Raw genomic sequence first — 19,293 nt, forward strand, 5'->3', positions numbered from 1 at the left:
CTGGAGATAATGTCTTGCTAGAACTCTGGACCCGTGCCAGACTGTCCTCTATAAAGGTTTGTAACAATGGACTGATAAAATGTTAATGTTTACAAGTCAGCTTTATTTTCAAAAATAGTCAATTTGACTTAACCTGTCAGGAGCACTGAGGGCCAATGATGCCTTTCTTTCTGAATGAAATAGTCAGAAGCACTGTCTCCTATTTACAGTACAAGTCCGTATTTCTTCCATGAAATTTCGTCACTGCATGCATCCCCACTTCAGTCTGTTCTCTTCATTTTGTGGCTTTTCTTGGAGACGAAAGCACAAACAAAATTATTTATGGAGACTCCAGAAATATGTTCTGCAATATCAAATTAAATCGGAATGTATACAATATTTCCTCGCTACATCACGGTTCACCTTTCACGGCCTTGCTGCTATACAGATTTTTTTTTTACAGTCGTTGTGTTATGGCTTCAGAAGAAAAAGACTCTACAAAGCGGAGTTAGGCCGAAGCAGCACAGTCAGAGGTGCAGCGAAATACACGTGAGTCACAATTTGTCCTACTATATACTACGTACTTCGTATTGATAATTAAAATGATTATTTTACTGTAGTTATTTGTAAAACACATTTTTGATTTAATTTAACTTAATTAATTTAAATTTGGTAAACAAATTTGGGCCTGAAAACCGTTTATGTTCTTTGGTTTCACTGTTATACATGTATAATAATGGTAAAAAAATTAAAGGTTTCCATGTCATGGATTTCACCTATCACGAGTTCTTTTCAGAATGTAACCCCAGCGAAAAATGAGGAGTTACTGCATAGGGAATTTGTTGACGCACGTGTGGTGCTTTTGTCGCCCCCATGCGGACAAACACTTCAAACGTCAATTAATAAGTTAGTCATACTGTCACAGAGAGCGTTCTATTTTAAGATTAAAAATATACCGTCTGTGATCATACACAACATATATTGAACGGGACCCCAAATATCAGAAACATTTCATTTGGCGGGCATCTCTGATGATGTACTTTGAATTGCAGCCGAGCACAAGTGTTACAAAAACAGCAACCACAACAACAACATTGTTTATTGTGCACTCACACTATAGGTTGATTTATTTCCGCTGCAGAATAGGCTAGCAGGTCAAGAGGGCAATGAATGTCAAGAGGCCTCAAACCCAACCTTTCCTTCTCAGCGGGTCTCAGTAGTGCACACGCCCATCCTCGTCCGCTTGACTTGTGGCACCAGGGAGGTGTAAATCTCTACTCGCTCGTCACACTCAGCTCTAATGCTGCGACAAGCCTTTGAATTTTTCACTCAGATTTCCCTGTGATGATTTTCCATGCATGTCATGTTTTAAGGCGAGATATTAATTTTTCTTCCTCCGTCTTGGGTCTGACTCTCACTTGGGCAAGGCTGGCGGCAACAGTGAAGCTCGTTAATCACTCTTCTCTTCTTCTAACTAATGGAAAACACTAATCATTCCTAAAATATGTGGGGACGTGGAGTTCTGTTGCCATATTTGTGTAATAGGGCAAGGTGGACGCCATTGTGATAAAATGAAAGCATTTAGCATGAGGATTCATTTACAATTCCATATGGGCTTCAGGATTTTCTACTAGCTTCTCAATTTCACCATAAACTCTTGTGTGATGGATGAGCTATTGTATTTGCACTGCAGGTTCTTCTTGTAAGTCTTTGGTTTGGTAAAGTGTGCACAACCTGGATGCCCCTAATAATTGGCCCCGAACTTTGCATGCCCCTGATCTGCATTGATGTGGAACACACAGTAACCAGCTGTTGCCCTTACTTTGTACATAGATGCTGCATTTGAGATCGCATTTGCTGCTTTGGCCTTTGGGGACATTATGAAAGAAGTTGGAATTTAATCAATCATTGTGATCCTTCCTATAGTGAACCACCCGAATGTAAAGGTGGTCATATATGTAGATGTAGTCTGGTAACTTTCACAGTATTGTTTTTTTTTTGTTTTGACTTCCACGTGGGGAGACGGTGTCTAAGAAAATGAGGAAGGAAACGGGATGAAAACAAAGGAAAAGGAAGGGAACCACGGTGTGATGAAGCCGGTCCCCTTTCACAGATCTCGGGCAGGCTGGAGTCATGTGGACAGTGGCGCCACTGCCACGACTAATGGCTGTGGTCGCTCACGAGTGACCTTTTATTTATTTATTTGACTAATAGACCAACTATAGACCCGTCGCACTGACATCTGTGGTCATGAAATCTTTCGAGAGGTTAGTGCTGAACCACCTGAAGGAGGTCACGGGCCCCCTGCTTGACCCCCTCCAGTTTGCCTACCGGGCAAACAGGTCAGTGGATGATGCGGTCAACATGGGACTGCACTACATCCTGCACCACCTGGACACTCCAGGAACGTACGCCAGGATCCTGTTCGTGGACTTCAGCTCGGCGTTCAACACCATCGCTCCTGACATCCTCCAACAGAAGCTCATCCAGCTTGCGGTGCCTGCCCCCACCTGTCAGTGGATCACCAGCTTCCTGACCAACAGGAGACAGCGTGTGAGGCTGGGGGGCATCACATCTGACACCCGGACCACCAATACTGGAGCCCCTCAGGGGTGCGTCCTCTCCCCACTGCTCTTCTCTCTCTACACCAATGATTTCTCCTCAGATGACTCTCCTGTGAAGCTCCTGAAGTATGCAGACGACACCACTCTCATCGGACTGATCCAGGACGGTGATGAGACTGCGTACAGACAGGAGGTGGAGCGGCTGGTCCACTGGTGCAACCAAAACCATCTGGAGCTGAACCCGCTCAAGACCGTGGAGATGACAGTGGATTTCAGGCGAGACCCTTCACCACTTTTACCCCTCACTATCCGCAGTAATACTATTCTCTCCACAGACACCTTCAAGTTCCTGGGAACCACAATCTCTCGGGACCTGAAATGGACCGGCCACATAGACTCTGTCCGGAAGAAGGCCCAGCAGAGGCTGTACTTCCTGAGACAGCTCAAGAAGTTCAACCTGCCGCGAGAGCTTCTGAAGACCTTCTACACTGCCATCATCCAGTCTGTCCTCTGCACCTCCATCACTGTCTGGTTTGGATCAGCCTCCAAACAAGACAAGCACAGACTGCAACGGACAATCAGGACTGCAGAAAAGATCATTGGAATCAACCTCCCTTCTATCCAAGACTTGTACCTGTCCAGGACCAGGAAACGTGCAAGGAACATCTCTACAGACCCTTCTCACCCAGGTTGCAGTCTGTTTGAACTACTCCCCTCCGGACGGCGTTATAGAGCTCGGTACGCCAAAACCAGCAGACACCGAGACAGCTTCTTCCCCCAGGCTGTTGCTCTGATGAACTCACACCACTCATAGAGTCTCAGAGGCATTACTGTGCAATAACATCCTGCTCTTCACACCTTTTGAATTTGTCTACACTGTTTTTGCCATTATTCACATGTCCTGAGTGTTGTTAGTCACCTATATGTTGAACAGAGGGTGTGTTTTACCGAAGTCAAATTCCTTGTTTGGCACGCTCAAACATGGCGAATAAAAACTCTTGAATCTTGAATCTTGAATCTTGAACAAGGGAATTTAATGGTAGGGGCGGGGGTGATGTTGCCAAACAGAGTTACTATGGCAACTTAACATCAATAACTTCCCAAATATGCTGAGCAGGTGCAAGTCTTGCTTTTTTGCCTTTTTATTTTTGCATTTTCAGTAGTTTGACCACAGCTTCCTTTTAAGGAGACAATGTGAAAACTGTGCGCGCTGCCAAAATGGACACAGGAGGAATCATCATCAGATGATCAGATTAAACTGGGGAAGTAAATTTTGGTTTGATGTTACACAAAGTATTATTGTTCAAATTCCATGAAGACTGTTGGGGTCAATGTGTTTCAGAGTGAAAACACGGTCAAAATGAAGTAGGGCTTGATGAAATTGAAGGAGCCAGCACCCACACATTGCCAAACATACTCTCAGCTCTGATTCTGTTTACATAGAGGGGGCGAAATGTTGAAGGCAACACACTCAGCACAACTTGTAATTGCTTGTGATTCTCTCCCCTGACTTCAAAGTCAAGGATGGCTGCAGTTCAAAGGTCAAAAGCTCCAGCAGTGCCCAATGCCCCCTCAATTTCCTGTTACGTCTGGTGTGCCAGGTTAAAAGGATCTCAAATGTGAAGGTCACTTTCTTTTAGGTTCTACCAGACAAAAACATCAACTGGTCCCAGTCCAGCTTTATTTCACCTTATATACGGAAGACCAATAAACATATCCCATTAGCCGTTCGTATCAATTGAAATGAAGTCGTATTACCTTGGTACAATATTTGTTGTGGCTGGTCATTGTACGTTCTTGTTCATCTTGAATCAACTGCAACAGTTGAGGCCATTTTGAAAAAGGTGCATGCAAAGAATCTAAGGCAAGCTTTGTAAATGGAATGCTTTTTTCAACTCCCTTATTTCATCTTGTCAGGAGAAACCCTTTTTACAGCCATCCATGGCGCATGAGACGCTCTCCCTTTGCTCTTCTCTCCAACTTCAAACAGCGGCCAAGAAGGACTCTCATATGCTGTAAATTATCTCGGGATCCATCTCACTCCGTGTTTCACTCCAACAGCATGAAATGGAAAGTGGGTGGACGAACATAAATTTGTGTGTACGTTTTATTGAAAGTATTACTTACGATATTGAACCTAGTAAGACCGGCTTCGTGGAAGAGTGGGGTTGAAATATCAAATAAGCCTCAATGTTTTGCACACACACACATACTATATTTATATATTGGTGATTTTGTGGGGGTTGGGCAAACATGCGTGTGAGGAAACCCAGTGCTAAATTACACTGAAACCTGGTCCCTCTCACAAGCCACATGTGGGATTGGCCCTGACAACTGGATGCAGTGCTGCTCTCATTTTGGTTACTTTGTTTACAACCCTATAATAGAGACAGCATTGGACCACAGGGCAGGACACAGACAAAGCAAAAGCAAGCTATCCTGGAAAAGTTTCCGGAAAAGAATGACCTTAGCTAAAATGAGCTTGTTTGAATGGATTAACTCAAGCTTTGATTTTTGTTGGTATTTTTATTTTCTTGCAACAATTGACTTTCAAACTGAGTGGAAGGACTGCAACAGGAGGTAGTGGTTTGTTGAGTTAAGCGGCCGCGTATGTAATTACAAGAGAAATGTGTAATTATATTGCAGATGGATCTGAATTTCACCAGCATACTCCCTCTCTTTGCATTAACAGTGCAATCATTGACGCACTTTGTTTACACGTAAAAGTTACAAACTCTCAATTTAGGAATGCAGTCATCACCTACACTCAAATAACATGCATACACGTGAGTGCATGCACCGACAATGTCACAGCTTGAGCTGTTGATGATTTGGTTTCCTTGTTTCAGATCAACTCTTTTGATTTGTCTTTTTTAGGTTCAAGGCATGTCTCGAACAGACAAAACTATTGCCATCCGTCAACTGTCTATAATTAGTCAAAGACATAAATGATCAACTAAAGTAAAAATAAACATTTATATTTATGAGTTGTGCCTAAAATGATTCCTACCCATGCAAATCTTGTTACAAGTAGCCAACATAATGTTAAGTTTTTTTTTAAAAAAATCATTATTTTTAAATTGATTATAATATCTTTTATTCCAATGACTGAATTTTGCTTTCCCAGCTGAGCGAGAGGCAAGTAGACCCTGGACTGGTCTCCAGCCAATAGCAAAGACAAATCATCGCGCACAACAATGACCAATTGAGTCTTCTCTAAATTGGCATATTTCTGAAATGCAAGAGGAAGCCAAATTGCCCAAAGAAATCACACAAAAATACTAATTCATACCCAGACAACTATGAGGCTGAAATGCTAACCACTAGTTCACTGTGCCACGTAGCCTTGCAGAAGAAATAGAATAAAAATGGCTGCATGGTTGCATTATCAACAGACAGCCAAACTGCTGAGTATCGTCAATTTTTTAATAAAAAATAAAATAAATCAAGACAAAAACATCCCTGCAGCATAATATGGAACTCAATTTTACTTGTATGGGTTGGATGTTTATGCGCAGCACAAAATAAAAATGTACAGGTGCCAAGTGGACATTGCCCCCTTACATGACCGGTGACATTTAGCAAGGAAACTGGATTGCACGCAAGAAGAAAACAGACATGGAAATGACATGACAAGATCAGGTTTGCATTTAATTTAACAACATAATGTCTTCTATGTCATAATTTAGGATTACAATAGATCCTGTGTATAAAAAAATACTGCTTTCTTTTGCTCTGCAGCATCAGAATCTTTTCATCTGTCGCCGATCTTGTCTTCGCTGCCTTTTCTCATTCACTTCCTCCGGTGCCGATTGGCTCGTTGCAGAAAACCAGGGGCCCAGAATGTTCACCCAAAGCAGGTGAGCGGCGCGTGCCGGTGCCTGGCAAACAACGCACACATTACGTCTCTTTAAAATAAGCAATCGAACAAATGTACATGGGACGTGAGTAAAAAATAAAGTGAAAACTCTTACCAGCAACCACAGGTACCAAAAATATGAAGATATACAGCTGAGGACTTGGACAAACACTGTGAGTAGGATAACATCCTTCAGGTGCCTGGTGGAGATAAAAATAGATATTTAATGTAATATATATTTTAATGATGTAACTTGTGAATGCATTCATTCAAGTTACATACAAATGTGAAATATTTGATGGTATAATGTGGTGTGATCACTGACTCTGCCATTCCTTGTTCCATGTTCAAGTCTATTCCTCCATCAAAGAGACTTCCGTCCTCAGCAAACACCGGTTTGGCCATCGTGGACATGGAGCGGTAACTCCCAACGTACACAGCTAGCGCAAATGCGAATAGCAGCTGCATGAAAATGGAAACATCCAAAAATTTACTTAAAATAATAGTTGGCCAAAGATTTCCAACAGCATATCAATCAATATACATAATGCTCACCCATGTCCAAAAAGTAGATGAACTGTAGAAGATGAAAAGATTTACAGCAACATATATGGCCTGTGCATAATTAATATTATTTTAGAGTTAGAAAATTGACCAACAATACATCAATCAATTATGAATGGACACATGTGCAAGATTACTGCTTACATTAGCTCCCAGAATGACTCTTGTGTAGAACTTGAGAGTTGACTCGTTGTCCTCGAAAATCTGCTTCTTTCCCTTGGTACCAACTTTGCCTTTGGGCTGTAAAGAGAGATTGAGAGAATTGAATACAATGTTTAGTTACTTTGTACATTTATTCTATGACTAGATTTGTTTAAAACGTACATAAATTGCAACAGTGAATATCATTTGTGAACTAAATGACAAAAATCACTGGATAAAAACTGGTGGTGATATGTCAATCAATCCATGGTCCAAATGTGCACAGATAACGCCACAGTCGGACAGTTGAGTCAGTGAAAGAAAAAGTGCAAGTATGTGCAATCTCACCGCCATTATCTCTCAGAGAGATACTTGTGCACGCTTCCACTGTGTCCCCTTACAATACGCTGTCCTCGAACCAACTTTAATACGTATGTTACCTCATCGAAAACTCGCAGAAAAATTCACTCCTTATTTCTTGTAACACATCAGCGTTCGACCCGTCTGAGATCGGCAGTTCCGGCGAGTGAAATAAACGTCATTCCGGTTCTTCAAAACTGAAATTTGGTGGTTGTCTGCCCTCTGGTGGCCGTTTTGCAACTACAGCATTGCATTGTACAGTAGAACAAACAGAACGTAAATTGAATTTTTAATTTGACGTAGTATTTATTATTACAGATATGTGATTTGTAAAGCATTTCCACTACTTTCCAAAATGTTTGTCCTAATTAATGCGTTTTGCACATAAAAATACACATTTTAAATAATTTATTATTATTTTTGTTTACTATTTATATTATATTTTTATTAATGTTTAATTTTTTCTGAGCATTTCGACTGCCAACCAAACTCAGTGTTGTATGCCATTCTAACCATCCGATTATAAAATTACTCGTGCTATTTAAAAAAAAATTTTTTTTTAATTAGTGTTTGTGTGTAACGCGACCCTCGTGAAGATTAAGCAGTTCAGAAAATGAATGGATGCGTGAGTCCGTGCGTGCGGGTGTGTGTTATAGTTTACTTATAAGTAAATGAGAAGCTGTCAAAAAGTGCTTTTTTGCCGGTCGGTCTACCACACCCAAAAAGGCGGATGTATCTCAGCACAGGGACAGCTCTCTCCTCATGGGCTGTTTTCTATTGGCTCCTTTTCGACCTTTGTCGGCCACCGTCGAAGCAGAGACTCATCCACAGTCCATTTGTGTTTGTTTTGACGAGCAGTCCTTATGTAGTTTCACAACTTAATTGTAGGTCAGGTAGGGAGGGAGGCTCTCTCTGACTTTTTAACACAGTATGGATTTTTTGCTTCAAGTAAAATTAGGCGCTCTGGTCGGTTTGTTACTTCTAACTCTTTTTTTCGGCTTCATCCCCGCGAGAGTCGCTTGGTTCAGAAACACAAATGGGACAGGTAAGTGCAGTTACTGATCTTGACGAATTTCTTGCTTTTTATTTTTGAATTACGTTGACCGAATTACAGGTAAACGGAGGCTTAATTTACAATCAAAACTATTTTTTTAAGGCGGACTCTGGTAGACCTGGCTGGATGTATGAATGATTTTTTACTCAGTGAAGAGTCACGTGTTAGATGACTCGTCAGTGATTTTATCAACTTGTACATGATCGATTACGTAGGTCTAATATGCTGATTAATACCCAGGGAATAAAACTCTTTTGTTTTTTTAATACTGAATTTGAGTTTGCTGCAGTGGTTTTTATACATGAATGTAAACTCCATTCTGCCCAAAGTTTGGGTCACCTGACCTGACAATGACCGTGTGCTGTAGCCCAAAGGCATCGTAAATGTTTGTATATTTTCATAATGCAACAAAGGTGGTTGTCATAGTGAACTTGTCCAAAGTGCATCTAGACTAGTCGAGTATGGAAGTGAAAATATTACTTCTCTCTGAGCACCATAAGAAGGATCTGAAAACTAATCTATGACGTGTTGGTCTAATCTGTCATTAAATCACACATAAAAAAGATTGTGGGATCAATTAATTGCATGACCATGTGTGATTTCAGAATTTCGATGTTTTTGTTTTAAATGTTGCATTTTCAGAGACTCACCGCACAGTTTTGAGTCTGATTAGCTGCTTTGCCGGTGGAGTCTTTCTGGCAGCATGTTTGCTGGATATTATCCCAGATTACCTGGCGGACATCAATGCTGCCCTGGCATCAATGGAGGTACAGTTAACCTGCCTGCTGGATAATCTGCCTGCCTATTACTTTTGTGATCAGAAAATTTACTACATAAGAGCGCTTGACAGTAAGCTGTAATAATATTGTGGTTGCGTGTGATGTTATTCTCATATCAGGAATATGTATTTCATATTATTGACTTCATTTTAACAGTATCTACGTATTTGCTTGAGCAAAACTTTGTGATGGCAAGGCTTGATCGCATTGTCTCTCACAGGTCAACTTCCCACTTCCTATGTTCATCATCGCTGCCGGCTTCTTCGGTGTCCTCATGTTGGAGAGGATCGTTCTGAACTGTCGGGAGAATAGTGGGACTGGGAATGAGAGAGTCCCGCTTATACAGGACAACAGGAATGGCCACAGCCACGCCCATGTCCACACCTCCTCCGTGAGTCCGGATCTGGAGAGCAGCGGCCACCATGTCCATGTGGACTTTCAGGCCCACTCGCCTTTTCGCTCCTTTATGCTCTTCCTCTCGTTGTCACTCCACTCCGTGTTCGAGGGGCTTGCTATCGGCCTGCAGGATACTGATTCGAAGGTAATTAAAGAGGAATGACATTTTCTGACATTGAATTATCTCAAGGTTGCAGATGATACTGAATATTAAGCAAGGTTTTCTCCGATTGTTTAATTGCACTTTTGCAGAGTCTTGACTAGTCTTGATCAGTTCTACTGTTCAGTGCATCTGGAGTGCCAGTGCTGTATTGCACGGTATTCACAGCTATCAAATTTGATACCGCTTTTGTGTATCATAAATTGTGGCTAGTGAGTACATTTTCAGCTTCTGGTCAAATGCTTTGGCAAGAAAGTAATCTTGCGTCATGTGGTCATATAGGACCCTCTGTGCAGCCTCAAAATTCTTTCGCTTCAGGACTGTTCAGCTATAGGTTTCATTGTAGGCTCATAAGTAGAAATATGTTTGAAAGAGTGGCTTTGTGCAGTTTCAAACACTTCCATGGTATGACTTTTCATCATATCATGTTTCTTGTTTTGGCTACATCAGCCCATTTTGAGGGAGAAGCCATGTCTCATGAAATAAGTGACTGTTCAGCATACCCTTGTATACATTGGGGAGTGATGTCTTTTGAGAAATCACTGATAACGATACTAAGTAACCGACACTACTCCGACTTTTGATATATAGATCATTTTGAAGGAAGACCTTAAGTTTATTTCTGATAAAAGACATAACAGTCACTCTGCAATAGATCATTTAAGTTCAATACAGAACACAAACAACTCTCTCTGAGGTTAATTCATTTGTAATTCATTACCAAACAGATATCTTCCTGACTTTCATTGTTGGTTTAAAATAAATTGAAGTGGGGAAAAAATACAGGTTAAATTTTTGTTAACTGATTAGCATGACACTATAAAGTTGTCAAATAGGGCTCGGCGATACAGCTGTGAATTTTTATCACAATATTTCATATCGGGCGATATTCCTGATGTGTATTTACAATGATTAAAAAAAAAAATGGATTAAAGACAAAATACAACTATCCACAGGAAGAATAGCAAACCCAATCAGTCTAATAAAATGAATAAAAAAACAAATATTTCATCCTCCAGGTGTTGGAAATCTGCATCGCCATACTGGTCCACAAGAGCATCATCGTGTTCAGCCTGTCAGTGAAGCTGGTCCAGAGCGCAGTTCGTCCCGCATGGGTTGCCGCTTACATCGTCGTGTTCGCCATCATGTCGCCTTTGGGCATCGCCATCGGCATCAGCGTGATCGAGGCCCAGCTGGCGGCCGGCGCGCTCATCCAATCCGTTCTGGAGGGCCTCGCGGCGGGGACCTTTGTCTACATCACCTTCCTCGAGATCCTCCCGCATGAGCTCAACTCCCCCGGGAAGCAGCTGCTCAAGGTGCTCTTCATCCTGCTGGGATTCGCCGTCATGGCCGCTCTCACGTTCGTGGGCTGAAACGAAGCCGGTCGGGGTGCAAGGTCAAGATTTTGACTTTGTGTTTGACGTCATCTCTGTTCTGAGCATGGAGATAACATTTTTTCCTCACCTTATGACAGTATTGTAGGTCCTTGACTTTTCATGTCCACCAGTGCATTTTTTAAAGGAACAAATTAACATTGCTTGATTTTATTTTTTTTTTTTTTAGACCTTTCTGTCTACTTCTTAAAATAATTCATGATTGATTTATAAGTATACGTTGTTTTACTTAAGAACAGGTCTTGATTAATAACCATGCTAGTCAAGAGTAAACAGAGCACATCTAAACTTTCACATGTCACTGGCAAACAAGTTGAACTTGAAGAAACCACTGAAGATGTTTACCGTGTGTATCACACATTGTGTTTTATCCAATTGAGTCACATTATTAGCAACTACGTTTGTGTCCATTTACTTTTGGTTCATTTGATTGAAATGATAATTGCTTCCTTACAAGTGCCTCCAAACGTGTATACATACGTACATAATTAATTTTAAAGTTATTTTTCCTTTGGTTTTTTTTTTTTGCTTCTAGTAGCCTATCACTGACCTCATGACATTTGATTTGTACTGACATTTTATGACACTGCCTTTAACCCATTTTTGATCTCAGTAATATTTTGTTGCTTGTATGATCCATAATGAGATTTTGTGAGCTTGCTTAAAAGTAGGCACTCTTCCTGATGCATTGTGTATTAAAACCCAAAATGAAAATGTAATCAAGAAAAAACAGAGATTTTTTTAAAACTTTTTTTTTAAATAAAACGTTGATATCTGAGAAAGCTTGTATGTACTGAACTAAAATGAACCAAAAAATTATGAGAGGCAAAATAAATTAATGCTTTTTATGATCCAATAAATTCACACATAACAGGTTTCTGTCTAGATATCATGATAAGAAATATCCCACTTAGCGTTGATCTATGATTATCCCACAACTGACAGGGTTTGTTCCAACACTGGGACTTGAAAGTCCTGTTCCCTCTTACAACTGAGGTGAAATGTTAAACATGATTGCGTAAAGCACAGGGGTCAGTTCTCCATTTAACCATAAAGTCCTGTTCCCTATTATAAATGAAATGTTCAACACTATTGTTTAAAGCACAAGGGCGTCAAACTCAAGGCCGGGGGGCTCAGAGCTGGCTGGCCACATCATTTTATGTGGCCCGTGAAAGCAAATCATGTGTCAACTTCTATGATCAGAATCACCTTGCTAAATTCCGTACCATCGTGTAAAGATTTTTCGTAACTCTTTTCACAGTAACTTGAATTATTGGGCACCGTACAGTGGATAAAACACTATGTAAGCGCCCTCCATTTACTTTTTATCCTTGACTTTTAGTAATTTCAAAACTAGTCAATTTGATGTGTATTTACAATAATACGATGAGACAATTAAACATATGGTTTCATCAACAGCCGATGGAAGCCATAACTATAACTACTTGCTACACCCTATGCAAACAGCATTGTTGAATTTGTGGTTTATTTATACAAAGTATTATGAACTCGTAAATGGATAAATAAGTATTTGTAACAATATTGGTTATCTGGTCTGTGGGATCAGTTTTATCGGATCCGAGACAAATATTTGTTGCTGAAAGCAATTGAATATAATTGTGCAAAAACGTTTATCCTTAGTAATACAACGACCAATGCATGATCGTTGATGATAACATACTCCCATCTACTGGATCTTTTTATGTACTACAATGCAAGTGGATTAAAAGCACCGTTAGTGTTTCACCTCATTACAAAAAGTATGTAAACTATTAAAATGCTTTTAATGTTTATTTCCATGCACTAAAATAATATTTTTTAGGAATACTTGCTGGTATGTTTTATATCTGAATTTATTCTAATAATACATTTTATGCGGGGGGCACGGTGGTGCACTGGTTAGCACGCCTGCCTCACATTTCAGAGGTTGCGGGTTTAATTTTCGGTCCAGCCCTCCCAGTGTGGCGTTTGCATGTTCTCCCCGTGCCTGCGTGGGTTTTCTCTGGGCACTTTAGTTTCCTCCCACATCCCAAAAACATGGTAGGCTGATTGAGGTCTCCAAATTGCACGTAGGTGCGAGCGCGGATGGTTGTTCCTCTCTGTGTGCCCTGCGGTTGAAAGTTGAAGTGCATGCCATATTCTATTCCATTTATAAAATTTGTTCCGGGCCTTAGTTTGGACACCCATTAAATCAGTTCGAATCTATATGATCAATGTCTGCATCGCCCACACAATTTTTTCTCATTCGATTTCCACAAAAGCAGTGATTGGCAACACAAGGCTGGGAAATTTGAGGAATGGTAGAAGACACACACTCAACACACACACACTGCCGCTTTTGTTTATGTTTTATGCAAAATCCTGAATTTATTGGAGCTGCGGGTTTTGTACTCATCACATATGCTTTGCAAAATGGCATAACATCAACACTCTTTCCTGATGTTAAAGAAATTGCTAACCCATTTTTTTCTTCAAGGTGAAAGGGGGCTTATTCATGAGAATCTGCTAATGAGATATGGAGTTGACGAACAATAGCACAGAGTGCATGCAGTAAGTCGGCCAGCACAGAGGCCTCAGTGTGAATGAGGGAGCCAGTAGAGCATTGAGATGAACTCTTCAAACAGCTCATTAAGCTGCTCTCTCTCTCACATCTCAGGACAGTCACGTTGTTTCCATGAAAGCAACGCTCACATGCCTGCCAAATTGTAGACACTCTCGTGAATTCATACTAGTGTCAGAGAGGATCCAGAAGTTCTAAAATGATGGACTGACTCATTATTATCCATTTCTTATCACTTGAAAATATTTTCTGACGGATACGTCAGTTCATTTAAACACAATGACTGTTTTTGTCCTTTCTGTTGACAATAATTATTGTAATCAAATTATTAAATAGCCATAGATGTATGAGGTAGTTTGCTCATGACTTATGTGTGGTGTGCAAAAATAAAAAGTGGTTCCCTCCAAAGGAATGTACACAGAGGAATGTGCAGCATGATGTCGAGTGCGGTCCCTTCCCACAGTCTCAACATAATTTTGAGATCAAACCCCACATTTCATGTCACGCGCTGTGCCACACAATGGCAACAACACTCTAATATGACCTTAACTGTCTGGATCAATTAGGATAAAAGACTCTAGAGTGTAGGAAAAAAAATATTAAACACAAATCAATCGAGGAAATTGATTTCCTGTTTCCTGTGTTGATATAATATTGACGAAAAGTAAAATCATTCAATTAAAAAAGAAAACTTCAAATGTTATGCAGTACAAATTGGATAATAACCTAATTTACTCTTATGTTTACAACATTATTTTTTTAATGTAAATTCCAATTTTGTCAAGATACTAGATTTGAGGATTTTGTCAGCTGTATGTTAGCAAAGTATCTAACAAATATAAACCATGAAATATTTCACTCATAGTTCCATTGACATTGATGAGAGTGGAATTTCTTTCATTTGTTTTCAAGTTGCTGTTGCTCTTTATGGAACAAGGAATCTTATTTGGCATCTTAAATGAAACGGAGAAGCAGACAATGTCACACAGCCAATCATCACAGAAATATATTTAATCATTAAATAAGTAAGAGATGGGGATAAAAAAGTGCACTACACCGATATAACATCATTAGAAACTATTTATAATTATATTGTATACTAACTGTTGATATGTAGACAGTGGCAATAATCTTAATGTTATACTGTACGGAATATGATATGCTGTAGAACTATATGTTAAAATATTAATTGTATTGTTTTTCTCCCTCCCACAGGGTCATTCAAGCTCCACCTTCATTTCCCATTATGCAAATTAGCCAATTGGTTGGTGGCAACTAAGTGATGCCGCCTCCCCTTCTGGTCCACTTTCCTCTAGTGGTCTTCTCTTCCACACTCCCCTCAAATCACATTCCACCTGCTGAAGGTAAGACTGATATTTTCTCCATTAGGTCTTTGTGCAAACCTTTGCGATATAGATATAGTCAATTATTTTCCAATATATAATGATCTCTTCTAGCGGTATGTGAGAACTGAACATAACTAAAACATTTGTCATCATCCTCCACAGTGACGCTGCCGTCAGATACTGCAAGCAAACATGGCTTCGGTAAGTGAAATAATTTAGTGTGAGATATTTAACTTGTGTCACTCAATTGTTCCTCTTTTAAAGTCTTGGCTTTACAAGTCCTTTTTCTATGATCATGTGAGGCAGCTTAACCAGTCACTCAGTGGGTGTGCATTGCTCGGGGTCCCTGTCGGCTCACAAGTAGCCCCGACAATTAAAGAGAAAGTCAAATCCAAAAATAATATGTTCTGTGCACCCTGACTTGCTATTACAATTCAAGATTCAAGTTGAGTCGAGTTATTATTTGTATTAAGAAATTGATGTTTGTGTCCTCTGCATGCCTGATAGCATATTGCTGGGTTGCCAGGTCTCTATACACTGACTACACAAAAAGAACATTTCTTTCCCAAACAAAACAAACAGCACATTTTCTTTCAATGGCATATTTTTCAATTTTACAATTTGTGAAAAAATGTAGTGTAAGCTCTTATTCCTTTCACGCAGACTGGATCTTTCCGTGTGGTGTCAGAGGACGAGCAGGCCATGAGATCCAAGCTGGAGCATCTGACAGTGAAGGATCACGGGCCTGTGTTTGGGCCATGTCACAAAATGCCGGGCCACACTATACAAAAGGTAACATGGCGTTGGATATGACAATGAGCCCATGACTGGAGATATGGTGCCCACTCTGCAGGCTAAGGATGAGCTGAATGAGACAGAGGAGAGGCGGGCACTGTCCCTCAAGGACCTGCGAGGTATGATGAAGGAGAGGGCAGCCGAAGGAGATGACTTGGCCAAATTGGTGCTGGAGCGTCTCGGCGATAAACCCGACGCTCTGCTCCTGCGCTTCCTCCGAGCCCGCAAGTTTGATGTTGTCAGGGCCCATGAACTCATGAAGGGTAATTGTCTTCATTTTTCATCTCTTCACATTCCAGAAATATTTACTGATAACTTCAGTAATTGATGGGGAGGCCTCTTTTTTTTGTGCTCCGGTTTAGCAGGAACACTGTCCATCATAGAAAAAAGGGAGCCATGTGTTTGTTAATTGGAGGCTCTGATGAGCCCCTGACAAAGACCTCCTTTGTGTCCAACTGGGACAGCAAGATTATTTAACGTATGAACTCATCGTGTACCGATGGGAAATTCACAGTAGCGCACCATGAGTTACACTGGTGGTACTGGTCAGTTTTACATTACAATACTTTCCCCCCTATAACTTTATTTATTTAAAAAAAAAAAAAAGGCAGATTGAAACAGTAAAAATAAAAATATAGGGATTTACGATAAGTTTTTTTTTTTTTAATTAATATCTCAGTAGCAACCAAGCCCTCCTGCAAAAAGTGGAAAAAAATCACAATTGACCCTTTTGTAAATATTTATAATTGTCTGGATTGTGTCAGAACTTTAAAACATAAATATACCAAATGACAGTTTAATATGTCATTTCAAACACAATATCCAAATTGTTTTGTTTTAGGAAGAAACACACCCGAAGTGTTTTTTTTTCAATTGAAATGTTTTTTTCAATTTTAGTTTGAGGTATTTTGTTTTAAATAATTATGATAACCTTGTTCCATATGAGTACGTTGAGTGAGGTGTGTCGAGCATTGCTGTTGTATACATACAACTGACTTGATTTCTTAACATAGCAGGAGCATGACAATAACCAAAGTACACATACATCCACATCAACATGAGTAGAAAAAATTAAATTTCTCCCCCATGTATGATGAGAGAAAACATTTGTATGCAAATTAAATGCAAACTATTTTTCTGAGAACTTACTGAGGATTGTAAGTGAAAATCAAACATGTTAATTGGCGTCTCTTGCTTGAAAAAGGCCACGTGGTGCACGTGCTATGAAACAGTGGCGTCATTGATGAAGATAATGTAATGTCGTTTGTAGGTTACGTGCGTTTCAGGAAGGAGTACCCCGAGTTGTTTGAGAACCTGACGCCCGAGGCGGTCCGCAGCACCATTGAGGCGGGCTACCCTGTGGTTCTGCCCAGCAGGGACAAGTATGGTCATGCAGTCCTGCTCTTCAACATTGAGAACTGGGACCTGGAGGAGATCACCTTTGATGAGGTGGGCAAAACATCTTGGATGTCACGAAGAAGAAATACTAAACATCAGTCTTTTGTGTGTGTCAGATTTTAAGAGCGTACTGCGTGATCCTGGAGAAGTTGCTTGAGAATGAAGAGACCCAGATCAATGGTTTTGTCCTGATCGAGAATTTCAAGGGCTTCACCATGCAGCACGCCTCAGGAATTAAGCCTGCTGAGCTCAAGAAGATGGTGGACATGCTTCAGGTCGCTCAGATATTCTGCCAATCAACACGTGCATGAGTGTTTTTTCTAGTGTCGTTTTGTTGGTTATGCAGGATTCGTTCCCGGCTCGTTTCAAGGCGGTCCACGTCATCCACCAGCCATGGTACTTCACCACTACATACAACATGGTCAAGCCTTTCATGAAGAGCAAGCTGCTGGAGAGGGTATGGGGAGAGGGGCGGGGTGAAGCACTTCTCTTCTTCCACATCACTTCTAGTATGATTAGGATTCATTTCTTACACCTCAGGTGTTTGTCCACGGGGACGAGCTGGATAACTACTTGAAAGAATTTGATGCCGACATCCTGCCTGCAGATTTTGATGGCAAAGCTTACGTGGCGGACTGCCAGGCCATCGCCGCCAGGCTCTTTGGCTCAGAGGACACAGCTCTCTGAAGGAGGAAGGTCCTTCGTCTTGGACCATCGATGATCAGACAGGCACCCTGTTGTGAAGCTACAGGACAATTTTTTTTTCTTTTTAATCGGTAAGGAAGTGCTGAGCACATAGGTATTTAGATTTAGCAGAAGGTGGCTTAAGGTGATAATTAAAATGGATGTTTAGATTTTGGGATGTGCAGTTAATATTTTGGAGGTGGTGCGTTTGGTAGTTTCCTTTAAAACTGGCAGAATATGTGCCTACAAACCTGTCAGATGAATGCTATCAGAAAACAGTTACAATGCAGGACAACCTAAAGAGTGACATGTTATAAAGTTATAAGTTAATCTGTATGGTCTTAAATATAGTCTGCCTCTGTGCTCTGCAGTGGATTTCTAACCATATGAAATTTTTATTTTCATTTTTTGTGGCTGTAATATAATTTGTCAGGGAATTACAAACACGTTCATGTTGATATTAGACTCAGAACAGTCTCGCGCAGCTTCTGAAACGTATTTTTTGGGAGGGAAAAAAATCAACAACAGAAAATGTGCTTTTGTCAGACAAAATTTATTTTTATCATAACTCCTTTTATAAAGACTCTTGAAAAAGAAAACAAGAAAATAAAAAATACCCCAGTGTCCAACATGAGAAAATAACGTGTGCACCTTTTTTGTCACCTTTGCATCCTTTTATGGCATTTCAGCATAAACAACTACAAAACCAAAATTAAAGCTGCATATTTACTGTGGCTCATTTTTAATGTGGGCTCTCAACCACATGCCAAAAAAGGTTGACTCCAAACATGTGTGTACCCCTCGATAAGAATGAGCCCAAAATGCCAAAAAGTATAGGCGAAAAACATATTTTAGATGCACTGGGCACTTATAAATACATTTTCTTTTACAACATGGTACATAACGTTACAAGCCAACCACCTTATTTACATTACACTGATCTTCATTAATTTCGTTTGGTTGCTTATTGCCTTTAGTTTTGCCCCATCCATGGGTTAATGAAGATTTCAAAATAAATAAATTTTCCAAATATTCATTAAACGCTTTCATTATTTAAAGTCAATCGTTTTGGTTTTTTGTCATGATTATAAGACAACGTAGGCCTACGCATGTCTCACTCATCAACACACAAAAAGGTATTCAGGAAACAAGAATTATTCACAAAAAATAAAGATCTGTTAAGTTAGAAGAGGCAAAAAAAAAAAAATCAATCTCATTCATGATGACTGAATTGGAAACAAATCAACCATTGGCCTCTCG

At 40.2% G+C, this 19,293-nt stretch overlaps 3 protein-coding genes across 3 annotated transcripts; 2 read left to right on the forward strand and 1 right to left on the reverse strand.

Annotated features, from left to right (window-relative positions):
• Window positions 1-5,948: 5,948 nt before the first annotated feature.
• Window positions 5,949-7,645, reverse strand: tmem208 (transmembrane protein 208). The gene is made up of 6 exons (XM_037248212.1): window positions 7,456-7,645; window positions 7,111-7,206; window positions 6,958-7,017; window positions 6,728-6,864; window positions 6,518-6,602; window positions 5,949-6,424 (listed from the first exon to the last, which is right to left on the reverse strand). The coding sequence occupies exons 1-6, from the start codon at window positions 7,459-7,461 to the stop codon at window positions 6,287-6,289; spliced, it is 522 nt and encodes a 173-aa protein (XP_037104107.1). The 5' UTR covers window positions 7,462-7,645; the 3' UTR covers window positions 5,949-6,286.
• Window positions 7,646-8,200: 555 nt separating this feature from the next.
• slc39a1 (solute carrier family 39 member 1) lies at window positions 8,201-11,789 on the forward strand. Its single transcript, XM_037248214.1, has 4 exons — window positions 8,201-8,512; window positions 9,164-9,288; window positions 9,521-9,841; window positions 10,876-11,789. Exons 1-4 carry the CDS (start codon window positions 8,398-8,400, stop codon window positions 11,227-11,229), a joined length of 915 nt encoding a protein of 304 aa, XP_037104109.1. The 5' UTR covers window positions 8,201-8,397; the 3' UTR covers window positions 11,230-11,789.
• A 3,282-nt stretch (window positions 11,790-15,071) lies between these two features.
• Window positions 15,072-18,587, forward strand: LOC119120537 (retinaldehyde-binding protein 1-like). Its single transcript, XM_037247509.1, has 8 exons — window positions 15,072-15,174; window positions 15,319-15,357; window positions 15,820-15,948; window positions 16,010-16,214; window positions 17,222-17,400; window positions 17,466-17,624; window positions 17,696-17,806; window positions 17,890-18,587. The coding sequence occupies exons 2-8, from the start codon at window positions 15,349-15,351 to the stop codon at window positions 18,034-18,036; spliced, it is 939 nt and encodes a 312-aa protein (XP_037103404.1). The 5' UTR covers window positions 15,072-15,174; window positions 15,319-15,348; the 3' UTR covers window positions 18,037-18,587.
• The last annotated feature ends 706 nt before the right edge of the window (window positions 18,588-19,293 follow it).

The sequence above is a fragment of the Syngnathus acus genome, chromosome 3 (genome assembly GCF_901709675.1).
Source record: "Syngnathus acus chromosome 3, fSynAcu1.2, whole genome shotgun sequence".
Taxonomy (NCBI): domain Eukaryota; kingdom Metazoa; phylum Chordata; class Actinopteri; order Syngnathiformes; family Syngnathidae; genus Syngnathus; species Syngnathus acus.